Source organism: Oncorhynchus mykiss, chromosome 7 (genome assembly GCF_057628025.1).
Source record: "Oncorhynchus mykiss isolate SJ-2025 chromosome 7, ASM5762802v1, whole genome shotgun sequence".
Classification (NCBI taxonomy): domain Eukaryota; kingdom Metazoa; phylum Chordata; class Actinopteri; order Salmoniformes; family Salmonidae; genus Oncorhynchus; species Oncorhynchus mykiss.
The window spans coordinates 49,293,149-49,307,667 of NC_143028.1; the positions used below are offsets into that span (position 1 = coordinate 49,293,149).

Here is a 14,519-nt window from a genome sequence, read left to right on the forward strand (position 1 = left end):
CCTGCATACAGCTGATCTAGGGTGTAATCATTAGTACAACAGTTGCAAAAGTTTCTACAAATTCAGGTATGTTTATCCCCGTTTCGTTCTATTTGCTTCTGTTTAAGAAACATAACAGCTCTTCCTCAAAACCCCTGATCACTGCAAACACAATTCACTTTTGTAGCAGCCACATACAAAGACCATAATTATTTGCTTGTTGTATAATTCCTTCTCACATCTACGTGCTGTCCTCCGCTCATCTTTTCCCTTTGTTGTGGACTGTAACCATGCGAAAAAAAACATTTCAACCCTAACCTTTATACCATAACCGCGAACCGCTACACACAGCCTACATCATTGTCACCATATTAGCTAACGTCATAGTCAACTGCTACAATCATGCAGTACAGTGTACAGCAAGCAGTTTAGCAGTTACACAGATGGCCCCCAGTGACAATAAATTAATATAGCTAGCAGTCTCTTGCTTCTCCTTCATTTTTGAATAAATACATATTTCTCTTTATTTGAGTAAACTACTAGCACATTGTATGCACTGTGGTGCTAGCCTACTGTAGTTTATTCTTTCAGTACTAGATGAATTTACTGATCCTTTGATTAGGTCGACAACATGTCAGTTCAAACTGCAAGAGCTCTGATACATTGGAGGACGTCCTCCGGACATTGTCATAATTACTGTGTAAGGCTATGGAAGGGGGTGAGAACCATGAGCTTCCTAGGTTTTATATTAGAGTCAATGTAGAGTTTCTAGAGTTTCTGGTGTAGCCAGAAACTAGCTGTCCCCTGGCTACACCATGGTGCTACCCCAGAGAGTGCTGTCACGTTCTGACCTTAGTTATTTTCTTATGTCTTTGTTTTAGTATGTTCAGGGCGTGAGTTGGGTGGGTTGTCTATGTTCGTTTTTCTATGTTGTGTTTTGTGTTTGACCTGGTATGGTTCTCAATCAGAGGCAGGTGTCGTTAGTTGTCTCTGATTGAGAATCATTCTTAGGTAGCCTTTTCCCACCTGTGTTGCGTGGGTGATTGTTTCCTGTTTTGTTGTTTGTGTCACCATTCAGGACTGTTTCGGTTTTCGTTTCCATTCACTTTGTTATTTTTGTATTGAGTCGTGTTCAGTTATTATTAAAGTATCATGGACACTTACCACCCTGCGTATTGGTCCGATCCTTGCTACTCCTCCTCAGAAGAGGAGGAAAGCCGTTACACTACCGTAGATCTTCATTGCAAAACAGTGTGTTTTAATAAATGATTTGGTGCCGTGAATGTATTTAGTATAGTTTTATCTAATAATTTATTTTCTGAAATTCACTGAGGAGCATGGTCCTCCCCTTACTCATCTGAGGAGCCTCCACTGCTGTACCTATGCTTGTCCTGTACAACTGCAGTCCTTCCGCGGGGTGATGAAATTCATACTTACTAACCATTTTAAATTTCAACTTCAATGGTGTAGGGACGTCCCAAGGATCCTGGATTCCACTGATCCTGGATTCCACGGATCCAATTGAATCTCAATTAACGTAGTACGTACTATGAGCAACACAAAATAGGAAAAAGTTAGTGGTTGCTAAAAGTTTATCAAAGGTATGAATTTCAGCCCCCCGCAGAAGGACCGCAGTTGTACAGGACAAGCATAGGGTTTTCACAATTTACATTTCTACAAGAATTGACTGATGGTGACTCAATGTTGTTGCTAGCAAATCCCGCGACCAGTTATTGCCTCGATATAAGAGAACAGAGTTGAGTGTTCCTCAGCTTGATGGAAGCCAGACAGAAAAAGCTTTAAACAAGGAAGAACTGAGGGTTGTGATAACCATTTTACTACCATGGTAATCACACAAACAAATCAATGCATGCGACCAGACAGTCCACATTTTCTGTCAAATCATACGTGTTATGGCTATACATTAATATAGTTGGGGAGTATTCATAGGGATGTTGACATCATTCCGAGGCTTGAACGGATGATAATGTAAAGCACATGTGATTAATTCTACCTTCATACATATTTAATTGACATACTTTAGGTCTATGTCCAATAAAACTCATATGCTTCATCAGTGCTATTTGAGTTTACCTCTGAAGACTCTACAGACCGCCACAACACTAACAATCTACTCACAGGGGGGAGCCCAATATACCCAGCAGGAAACTGAGGTAGAGGAGTTGTGCTGACTATCACCAGCAATATAAAACATTACCTTGGCTCAATACGTTTGGCATCTGATACTCTTTAGTAATGACATGAAGAGATCCACAAAGATGAGACCTTGGTATCTGTCTACACTACATCTGGGTTAAGATGTTGGAACAGCCACAACTCCCAGTGAGTTGTTTATTCTAAAACCCAGAAGTGTGGCTCTTGCACTGACCCTATAAAGAGTGCTTCTTTGATATGGAGTGTTAAGCAGTCGAAGCTTGTGTGCTGTCACTGTGTCCCCATGATGGTGATGGTGACAACCTAGGCTAGGCGTGTCTGGACTGCAGCAGTTTTTTTTGTTGCTGTGCCCAGTGACTCTGCCGCGTTGACCGGGAGGCCCAGCCGTATCCAGGCGACACATCTGCTGTGATCCAGCTAGCACAGAGAAATTAGATTGACACTTCCTTCTGCATCCCCATAATCCTCCCTCCGAGGGCCTGTCTCCTTGTCCCATTTGAACTGTGGGGATGAGCAGCGGCTGACTGTTAGTGTGGAGAGATCAGTTGTCCTCTGACGCTGGGTGACACACCGAGAGAGAGGAGGAAGGAGATGAATAAACAAGTGACAGATTAGGGCTGTTTGAAATGAACCCCACTTCACCAGAAATCTATAGCCCTCCTAATGAATTACGCTGCTCCTGTGAGACAGGGGGGCTGAGGAGGTTACGGCTTTAGCAATTAATAAAGCAAAGCCTTGATGAGGGATGGGGAAAATGGCTGCAGGGACGGAATGTGCTTTTCAAACAGGCAAGCACAGGCACTTTTTCACCCCGCTGTTTGTGTGTTTATGTTTGCCAGAGAGATAGCGCTGCAGAGTAGAAAGGGAGCCTGCTACGTCCCAGCGGATCTGTGTTGAGGAAGAGCTTTTAATCCATGCTATGGCATCTGTTCCCCACAAATCAGAGAGGAGGATGATATCTGCTGCTCAGAAAGGAAGAGAACGACCTTCATGAAGAACAGAGGAAGAGAGCGATTGCATAAGGTGTCATCCTGATGACTTTACCCAAAAACATGTTGGGGAGGAAAAAAAATAAACCAACAGATGGATGTTGCATCAGGGAAAAGGGCACCTTTCTCCCTTTCCCTTTCCCTTTCTCTCCCTCTTTTTTTATCCCTATTTCATGGGCACGTCATCTATGGCATGGTGACAAACACACATTGAGCCACCTTTTCCACCAATGAAATAACAGCTTTGAGTCATTGTCATAAATCAGCAGATCTTTCAAACCCAACGGAGCTATAAAAAGACTCCATTAACACTTACAGCCTGAGACCAGTGGTGATGGCCCCTCTACAAACTCATCTCCAGCACTCTGAGTCACTCCTTTAGGGCCAGTAGTAGAACACGCCACTGCCTCCTCTCTTATCCTCCCATCAGCAGGAAAGATGGATGAGACAGAGAGCGGAAGGGACATGTACAGCACACAGCACACACACACAACAAGTCCAGTAAGCAAGTGCAGAGAACCCAGCGACCATGTTTAATGTGTCTACACTGCACTGAAATGGTCTCGCCATGACGTCTGTTTAATGGATTTAAAAACCAGTGACCTTGCTTGGCGAGGCTAGTGATCTCTGTGTACTAATCGAGTGTATTAGGTAGTCTCTGTTGCAGTCTCTGTGCACAGGAGCTAATCCTCAACAACAAAAAATAGAACAAAGCTTGTCACTATCCACTTCAAAGACTACATAATGAAGACTGAAAAGGCATTATAAAGAGCTCTACTGCTCCATACCAGCCATCACCATCTTCTTTCCTTCTAATGCCCTTATAAACGGAATGTGGGGAAAAAAAACTATTCTGAAAATCTTTATGGCCTTAGATCTCTTAGAGCCTACGAGACGCTGAGGAGGATGCTTTTTTAGTCTGGAGGAGACGTGGAGGGTTTCTGCTGTGTGTCCAGGTGCAGGCACGCCCATTTCTCTCACTGCTGCCTTCATGATCAAGAACCGCCATCCTCTGAGGGCGGTTTGAAAGTGAGGAGTGTGCTGGTGCCAAATTCCTGGGCTCTAGGGAGACATGTTGAATGCACAAGCATGATCTTCACTGAGACAAGCATGTGACATGCGCTACAGTGACCACCATAGCACACATGTGATGTGATGTCCTCCTTAGAAAGGGAAGAGAATACACATGCTTGTTATAGCTTCCAGTCCCTACTGGATTGGCTGTTGATACCTAGCACTACCAAGCCTGGTTGTTAGCTTGCCAACACCCACATGAAGGCGAGGCTAACATGGTTATCTGAATTATTGTCACGACTTCCGCCGAGGTCGCTCCTTGTACGGGCGACGTTCAGCGGTCGACGCCACCGGTCTTCTAGCCATCGCTGATCCATCTTTCATTTTCATTTGGTTTTGTCTTTATTTTCTACACACCTGGTTTTCATTATCCAATTACATGTTCATGTATTTAACCCTCTGTTTCCCCCATGTTTGTTGTGCGTGATTATTTTTATGTTCAGTTCGGTTCATGATGGCTTGTTTTTCGACAGGTGCTGTGTTCACCCGTGCATAATATTTACCATTGGTTTTTGGTCAAGTGTATTTGTTTACTTTACCTTTATCTTTTGAGTAAAGTACATTGCGCACTCATTTTGCTCTCCTGCTCCTGACTTCATGCACAAGCTACACTCACCTTCTGACAATTATAATGTTACGTGGAAAGGGGGGTGAGGAATATAATATTATGTCTACTCTGCTACATTATAGTGCAGTTAAACACAGTCATTTCCCATTGAGGGCACTCAAAGAGTACTTGCTGCAGCCCAGAATCTAAAAATACATCGTCTCAGGGATGATCTCACTACAAAGGTCCTAGGCTTTGTCTACACTTCAGACTTACATGAAAGTTATGCTATCAAAATGAAAAGATTGCATTGAAAAGACAGGACTACAGTAGATGCACAAAAGTCGCATTGTGGTCTGATAGTGTTCAGATCTGTCTTTTCAATATAATCTTCGTATTTCGATAGCAGAAGTTGCATGTAAACTCTGAAACATTGTCCCCCAGGGAGCTACTATACAAATCATATCAAATTGTATTTGTCACATGCGCCAAATACAACAGGTAGACCTTACATTGAAATGCTTACTTACAAGCCCTTAACCAACAATGCTTTAAGTCAAGAAACAAAATACAAATAAGTGTTAAGGAAAAAATAGATGAGTAAAAATGAATTAACAAATAATTAAACAGCAGCAGTAAAATAATAAGCAAGGCTATATAATCAGAGGGTACCTGCAGTAGCAGAGAGAACAGTCTATGACTAGGGTGGCTGGAGTCTTTTTAGGGCCTCATTCTGACACCGCCTGATATAGAGGTCCTGGATGGCAGGAAGCTTGGCCCCAATGATGTACTGGGCCGTACACACTACCCTCTGTAGTGCCTTGCGGTCAGAGGCGGAGCAATTGACATACCAGGCAGTGATGCAACCATGCTCTCAATGGTGCAGCTGTAGAACATTTTGAGGATCTGAGGACCTAGGCCAAATCTTTTCACTCCTGAGAAGGAATAGGCTTTGTCGTGCCCTCTTCACGACTGTCTTGGTGTGTTTGGACCATGATAGTTTGTTGGTGATGTGGACACCAAGGAACTTGAAGCTCTCAACCTGTTCCACTGCAGCACCGTCGATGAGAATGGGGGCGTGCTCGGTCATTATTTTCCTGTAGTCCACAGTCATCTCCTTTGTCTTGATCACGTTGAGGGAGAGGTTGTTGTCCTGGCACCACACGACCATCGGCAAAATTGATGATGATGTTGGAGGCATGCCTGGCCATGCAGTTATGAATGAGCAGGGAGTACGAGGGGACTGAGCATGCACCATAGAGGGGCCCCCGAAATGAGGATCAGCGTGGCAGATGTATTGTTCCTACCCTTACCAGGATCCAGTTGCGGAGGGAGGTGTTTAATCCCAGGGTCCTCAGCTTAGTGATGAGCTTTGAGGGCACTATGGTGTTGAACTCTGAGCTGTAGTCAATTAATAGCATTCTCACATAGGTGTTCCTTTTGTCCCAGTGGGAAAGGGCAGTGTTGAGTGCAATAGAGATTGCATCATCTGTGGATCTGTTGGGGCGGTATGCAAATTGGGGTGGGTCTAGGGTTTATGGGATAACGGTGTTGATGTGAGCCATGCCCAGCCTTTCTAAGCACTTCATGGCTACAGACATGAGTGCTCTGGGTCGGTGGTCATTTAGGCAGGTTACCTTAGTGTTCTTGGGCACAGGGACTATGGTGGTCTGCTTGAAAAATGTTGGCATTACAGACTCAGACGGGGAGAGGTTGAAAATGTCAGTGAGATACTTACCAGTTGGTCAGCGCATGCTCAGAGTACACATCCTAGTAATCTGTCTGGCCCTGCGGGCTTGTGAATGTTTACCTGTTTAAATGTCTTACTCACATCGGCTACGGAGAGCGTGATCACACAGGCGTCCGGAACAGCTGGTGCTCTCATGCATGTTTCAGTTTCACTTGCCTAGAAGCGAGCATAGAAGTAATTCAGCTCATCTGGTAGGTTAGTGTCACTGGGCAGCTCGTTGCTGTTTTTCCCTTTGTGGTCTGTAATAGTTTGCAAGCCCTGCCACATCCGACGCGCATCGGAGCCGGTGTAGTATGATTAAATCTTAGTCCTGTATTGATGCTTTGCCTGTTTGATGGTTTGTCGGAGGGCATAGTGGGATTTATTATAAGCTTCCAGATTAGAGTCCTGCTCCTTGAAAGTGGCACCTCTACCCTTTAGCTCAGTGCAGATGTTGCCTGTAATCCATGGCTTCTGGTTGGGATATGTACGTACTGTCACTGTAGGGACGACATCATCGATGCACTTATTGATGAAGCCAGTGACTGATGTGGTGTACTCCTCAATGCCATCGGAAGAATCCCGGAACATATTCCAGTCTGTGCTAGCAAAACAGTCCTGTAGCTTAGCATCTGCTTCATCTGACCACTTTCTTATTGACCGAGACACTAGTGCTTCCTGCTTTAGTTTTGCTTGTAAGCAACAATCAGGAGGATAGAATTATGGTCAGATTTGCCAAATGGAGGGCGATGGAGAGCTTTGCATACGTCTCTGTGTGTGGAGTAAAGGTGGTCTAGAGTTTGTTTCCCTCTGGTTGCACATTTAACATGCTGATAGAAATGAGGTAAAACTGATTTTAATTTTGTTGCATTAAAGCTCCCGGACACTAGGAGCGCCGCCTCTGGATGAGCGTTTTCCTGTTGCTTATGGCCGTATACAGCTCATTGAGTGCGGTCTTAGTGCCAGCATCAGTCTGCAGTGGTATATAGACAGCTACAAAAAATATAGATGTAAACTCTCTTTGTAAATAGTGTGGTCTACAGCTTATCAGAAGATACTCTACCTCAGGTGAGCAAAACCCTGAGACTTACTTAGATTTCCTGCACCAGCTGTTGTTTAAAAATATGCATAGGCTGCCACCCCTTGTCTTACTAAAGGCCACTGTTCTATCATGACGGAAAAGCTTCAAACCCGGCCAGGTGTATGAAGGATCAACAGATCCTACATATAACTCTTTTGTTGCTGAGAATTTTCCTATACAGCAGGAAATGCATACCTTGTAGTGTATTGAAGGTTTAAAAGGCTTCTCAAGTTTGTAATTTCCACTTTAAAATGTATCAATCCCCACAAAAAAATGTCCATTAATTATAATCCACATAATAATTAATATATCCTGTAGAAAACTTGCTCAAATTAAGATCCTACATCTGTATGATCATCATCATTGAATCTGCTGCTCCATTAGCCTGGCCTTGGAGCATCTGAGTGGGACATACGCTACATGGAATGGAAATAGATGGCCTTGGGAACACAGCAGACCACTTCCCTGTGACATTCACGGTGGAGAAAGGAGGAAAGTGGAGTGGTGAAGCTGGACCCTAGCTGGGGGATTCAAGTTGAGCACCACAGACAAGCCAACTAAAACCCTTTCAACACCCAGCAGAGTGTAGGCAACAGCCTACAGCCACTTCCCTGGACAACATTGACACTCACTTTCACCCCTCTGTATTAGTTTTATGAACAACAGGTTCACATGTGGTTGGTGAGGTGGGCAATGGGGTAGGGGTATGGTGTTCTAATAATACAATACATTCTACAAAGACCTCATCTCAACATACAGTAGAGCTTAAAGTTGGAGGCATTGCATGGTTAACATATTCTAATTAGTTCCAAGAACAACAAAGGGCGACAGGATGTTCTACATTAACAATGACAGCCACTGCTTATGTGCCTCAGAAGTGGGTCAAAACCATGCCTGGTAGATTAGGTCGTGTGTGCGTGTGTCAGTCAGTCCCTACTGATCTCACTCAACAGAGACTGTGATAAGGGTTTTCTCTGGTGCCTAACGACTTTGCCCAGTAGTCCTCTCCACCTCCCAGCGAGCAGAGCAGAGCAGTGTTCAGAGTACAGAGCGCACAGCAGCGATCAGTGGGCTGAGCTCCCTCAGGTGACCCATACTCTGCTCACATGTTGTTCATGCTACGCTGCTTTAGAACTTTATTTTTCTTTCGTAACGACTCTGGCCCCTTCGGCCACATCTCTTTCAATCTGGACCTCTTTTTTTTTCTCACCCTCAATCAAGTCAGACTGCCAAGTGAGGCTGCCAAAGCGGGGGAAAGAGATGTTGGGAGCTTTGGCACAGAGAGGTGTGTGCTTCCCAGTCGTAGTGCAAAGGCAGAACTGCAGAGAGAGGAAGAGAAAAAGGAGAGAGACAGAAGAAGAGAGAGGGAGAAAGAAAGAAAGAATGAGAGAAAGACAGGGAAAGAGAGAGGAAGAGATAGAAAAAGAGAGGAGGGGGGGCTGCTGTTGAGTTAAGCCCCTAATCACAGGCTGTTCTGCATGAAAGACTTACTACCTTCTCTTTGGTTAAAGAGAAAACACATTCAGCTCGCCTCTCCCAGCCCCTTGTTCCCACATGCTCTACATCAACAACTAATGTGCACACAAAAACATTAATTTCAGAAACTCACCCACACAGTCACATACACAAAAACAAAGCTGTCTCTTATCCCAAGGAAATATTTCGGTATCAGGCAATTTCACGGTCAGCTCATATTAATGACAGATATGCCCTTCTTTTGGCATGCTCAGGTGCTTCATTTGTTAGTGTCAGAAATAGGGAATGTGGGCAAATCCTGAAGCAAAGTGGTACTTCTGGCTCCAAGTCCATGAATTGCCTTGGCTCACTCACTCAGCAGGTGTACCAGATATTAGTTGAAGAATCCAGAAGCTCCATGCAATCCTCTGGGAGTGTTCCAAAACCCACAGTAATTGAGAGGTATGCTTGTCTCCTCTAGACTCAACTTTTCCAGCTGCCGAGGACCTCCCTTGCTCCGTTGCCCACATAGTTTCCAGACAGACTATTGGGTTGTGTGTGGGATCTTAATCTAATGTCGGAACATTGATTTATGCTTGGGTGTCCCACGACCATTAAGGCCTGATCACTTTATAACATCCTCTTCTGGTGGTAATTTGGAATCCCCCACCCACCTTGCGATGCAAGCCCCATAACCGCATTATAGCTAAAAATGTAGTCTGAATATCATCTTCCAGCCACTGCAAATTGATTTTATAACTCTTTGACGGAGTCCTGAAACCCTTTTAGTCTGTCTCTCACCTGAGTTTGCCATTTGATCTATGAGAGGCTCCCTACTCTTCACAGGCTCTATCGATCGCCACTTTCTAGCCAGCTTTGCTGTGGAAGGTACAGTGTCACCTTGTAATTCTAAGACTCCGTGGTTGTGTCTAGAGTTGGCAGTTAATAAAGTTTTGGAATTTTAATCATGAAGTTTTGATCACAGAATTCCAAACACATCATGCATTTACATTTAAATGTGTCCACATTGTTTCCGGATTCCCTTTTCCTACGCTATATGCAAATGCAAGTATGCATTCTGAAAATGGTGGAATAGACAAATATGTTAATAACATAACAACAACTTGATGGCAGTAGCTAACTACTGTAGCTACGTAGCCTGCTATCTTCTGTAACTAGCCAGAAAGCTAGCAAGCAAAGCGAAGTGCTGATGACGTCACCAACTGTACGCACTTTCGGTAGCCTTATTGTGTCAAGACTGAGGGAAAATCCGCACACAATGCACCTCCATCTACAGTTGAAGTCAGAAGTTTACATACAACTTAGCCAAAAACATTTAAACTCAGTTCTTCACAATTCCTGACTTATAAAAATTCCCTGTCTTAGGTCAGTTAGGATCACCACTTTATTTTAAGAATCTGAAATGTCAGAATAATAGTAGCGAGAATTATTTATTTCAGCTTTTATTTCTTCATCACATTCCCAGTGGGTCAGAAGCTTACACACACTCAATTAGTATCTGATTGGCATTGCCTTTAAATTGTTTAACTTGGGTCAAACGTTTAGGGTAGCCTTCCACAAGCTTCCCACAATAAGTTGGGTGAATTTTGGCCCATTCCTCCTGACAGAGCTGGTGTAACTAAGTCAGGTTTGTAGGCCTCCTTGCTTGCACACACTTTTTCAGGTCTGCCCACAAATGTTCTATAGGATTGACATCAGGGCTTTGTGATTGGCACTCCAATACCTTGAATTTGTTGTCCTTAAGCCATTTTGCTACGACTTTGGAAGTATGCTTGGGGTCATTGTCCATTTGGAAGACCCATTTGCTACCAAGCTTTGTGTTGCTTCAACATATGCACATAATTTTCCTCCCTCGTGATGTCATCTATTTTGTGAAGTGCACCAGTACCTCCTGCAGCAAAGCACCCCCACAACATGATGCTGCCACCCCTGTGCTTCATGGTTGGGATGGTGTTCTTCGGCTTGCAAGCCTCCCCCTTTTTCCGCCAAACATAGCGATGGTCATTATGACCAAACAGTTCAATTTTCGTCAGACCAGAGGACATTTCTCCAAAAAGAACGATCTTTGTCCTGTTGGGGAATAATCAGAATTAGTTGGGTAACCTAGATACAATGTTTTATATTCATTATATGCTTGTGAGTTACTTCTCATCAGAATGTCTATTTTTGGATAATACTGTTGGCCGGTTGCAGTTATCTGTTCTCTGACATGGGGTCAGTTACTTGGGCTGCAGAGAGGGGAGGGGTCAAGCTTGTCTTCATATGTAAACATATGTTTTAAATCAATTATCTCTTGGCTCCACAATGTCTGTGTGCCAGTCACTGTGTCTCTGTGATCTTGTCAAGGAGGGATGTATTTGATATATGCATGTTGATATATTGTTTTATGGTCCTGAGAGCGAAAAAATAACATAGTTTAGGAGACAAAGCTGAATGATAATTTATAGCCAATGCTGTCTGGCTATGTGTGTCTTTGCTATAAAGGATCTCAGTTGCAATGTTTAAGGTCTCTCAGAGAATTCATTTATAGACACTGAATTGATCTGAGAGTCACAGGGTTGTGATGGAGCTCATATAATTAAAGATGGACTTTATGATAACTCTGACTTGTGTGTGGTTTGCTCTCATGATTTGGTAAATACAGGAAATTTCCACTACAGTCCGCATGTGCAATTGCAAACCGTAGTCTGGCTTTGTTATGGCAGTTTGGAGTAGTGGCTTCTTCCTTGCTGAGCGGCCTTTCAGCTTATGTTGATATAGGACTTGTTTTACTGTGGATATAGATACTTTTGTACCGGTTTCCTCCAGCATCTTCAAAAGGTCATTTGCTGTTGTTCTGGGATTGATTTGCACTTTTCTCCCCAAAGTACGTTAATTTCTAGGAGACAGAACTTGTCTCCTTCCTGAGCGGTATGACGGCTGCATGGTCCCATGGTGTTTATACTTGCGTACCATTGTTTATACAGATGAACGTGGTTCCTTCAGGCATTTGGAAATTGCTCCCAAGGATGAACCAGACTTGTGGAGGTCTACAATTTTTCTTCTGAGGTCTTGGCTGATTTCTTTTGATTTTCCAATGATGTCAGGCAACGAGGCACTGAGTTTGAAGGTAGGACTTGAAATACATCCATAGGTAGACCTCCAACTGACACAAATTATGTAAATTATCCTATCGGAAGTTTCTAAAGCCATGACATAATTTTCTGGAATTTTCCAAGCTGTTTAAAGGCACAGTCAACTTAGTGTATGTAAACTTCTGACCCAGTGAAACTGTGATACAGTGAATTAGAAGTGAAATAATCTGTCTGTAAACAATTGTTGAAAAATGAGTTGTGTCATGCACAAAGTAGATCTCCTAACAGACCTGCCAAAACTATAGTTTGTCAACAGGACATTTGTGGATGTAAACCTGAGTGTATGTAAACTTCTAACTTCAACTGTAGACCTGTCTTTTCAATGCAATCTTAATATTTTGATAGCCTAGGACCATTGTAGTGAATTCATCCTGAGACAGGGTATTTTTAGCTCCTGGGCTAAAGCAAGTACTCTTTGATTGCCTTCAATGGGAAATGACTGTGCTTAACTGCACTGTAATATAGCTGAGTAGACATAATATTATACTCCTCATTCACTGTTTGTTGCTGCGTCCTGATTATTGATTGCGTGGTGATGTCGATAGGGGGCGGACATTCTGTTTAGCCCTACAGTGTGTCTGAGAAACAATTCTAAAAACTATCGAAGAACCCACACTACTCTGTTTAACTAGAAGACTTGAGTCGTACAAAGAGGCGTTTTAACCTGGAACTCACCTTCCTGTCCGAGGATTTGGTGGTAAAGACAGGCACACGGCACGCCAGTAAAGGCCAAAATGGTGACATGGTATTCCCTTCATCCTCTGCACAGAACCATCCTGGTGTGTTCTCCTCTCCTAGAAGAAAAGACAACATGTTTTAATTCCACTCAATCATATTTCGTAATGGCAAATACCTTGTAACTGTATTTGTACTTAATGCAGTTGAGCCTTCCAAGTGGACCCACTTCAAATAAGCACTCACAAGAAATATGAAATACTTGACTGAACAGTGGACACGGGTCTATTCTTGTTTCCAAAACAAAGTGTAACCCGATTAATTGGCTTCAGGTATGTAATATGAATAGGATAATTAGAATTGTGCGTGTGTAATCAGTCAGAGCCAGGGGAGATGGGACCAGGTACAGCCCACTCCCAGAAGCTCCATGCTAGGCCAACACTGATTAAGGCACTGGTGATTATCCTTTGTTAAAGAGAAAATAACAGCAAGTATCTGCCCCAGCAGGAGAAAGGCAACCGCTGGTTAATAAAGAATTTGGCTGGCGCATGACATCTGAATACCTCGAAGCCACTACAACAGGTGCACCTGCTCGCCAGACACAACACAGATCTGCCAAAATACCTCCATTAAGTAATTTCGTAACTGTCAATTGCAACTAACTAAAAGGCAATTGTGTGTGCAATCAAACAGCTTGTTTTAATTTACTCCCTGTGTCTTGTGCATAACTGCATATATCAATATGCAATAAGCCACAGAAATACAGAGTTGCTGTTTCCAAAGCAACATCACATCACAACATCACAGTGTATCCTAAACACCTCATTTGGTTTGAGATGTGCGACCAGTTAATTTGACAGCGGCAGTTGTTTTTGCTATTTGGCTGTTGCAGTGCAGGTAGGAATACAGGAGACTTAAGGGCCAATTAGTTGAGTTCTGTCTCCCCAACTCATAACATTTCAGATGGGTTTCCCTTAGAAGGACTGGTACACAAAAAGAGGGAGTCAATTTGCAGGTGATACAGTACCTCAAGATGTTGCACTGCTTTTAAACCCTTATTCTCCGATTTTCCAAAGATAAATATGTACTGGAGACACGTACATTCAGCACCTCTTAACTCTGCATAGCTTTATGTTTACACGCCTCAGTACAGTACTGAATAACTGTTCATGTTGATACAAATTTACAACCTCATTGAGATTGATGACCTTCAAAATATGAATCCATTCAGTGATGTTTGGAGAGAGTGAGAGGACAGGGTCAAGGTCAAAGCCCCTTCTGTTGAGAGGCTTTCATATCTGATACTCATTTCATATGATAACTTATTCCATATTTCTTTGAACCAGTGTGAATAGGAACAATGAAACCTTGTGTGTCTTTAGAAGGATAGAGTTGAGATGTCTTTTGACAACAATGCTGAGAAAAAAAAGAGAAAAGTCCAGGCTTTCTTATGAGCCAGAAGAAAAAACATACTGTATTGCTAAAATCCACCAGTCTAAATCCCTGAGGGGTGGTATTTATCAAATCAGAGGAGCAGGCTCAGACAGATCATCAACTGATTAATCAATAATGATGAAGTTGGGCTATTTAGTGTTTGGGTTGCAATCATGTATAAAGTATTCATACCTGCAAGGTATTCCTAAATTATCTCCCTCTGAGA

The 14,519-nt window shown here is 43.1% G+C and overlaps 1 protein-coding gene across 1 annotated transcript in view; it reads right to left on the minus strand.

Annotated features, from left to right (window-relative positions):
* The window catches only part of LOC110528967 (rho guanine nucleotide exchange factor 10-like protein), a 153,370-nt gene that overhangs the window by 83,676 nt on the left and 55,175 nt on the right, over window positions 1–14,519 (minus strand). Inside the window, 1 exon segment of the mRNA XM_036983546.2 lies at window positions 12,860–12,978. Coding sequence (XP_036839441.2) covers window positions 12,860–12,978 — 119 coding nt within the window.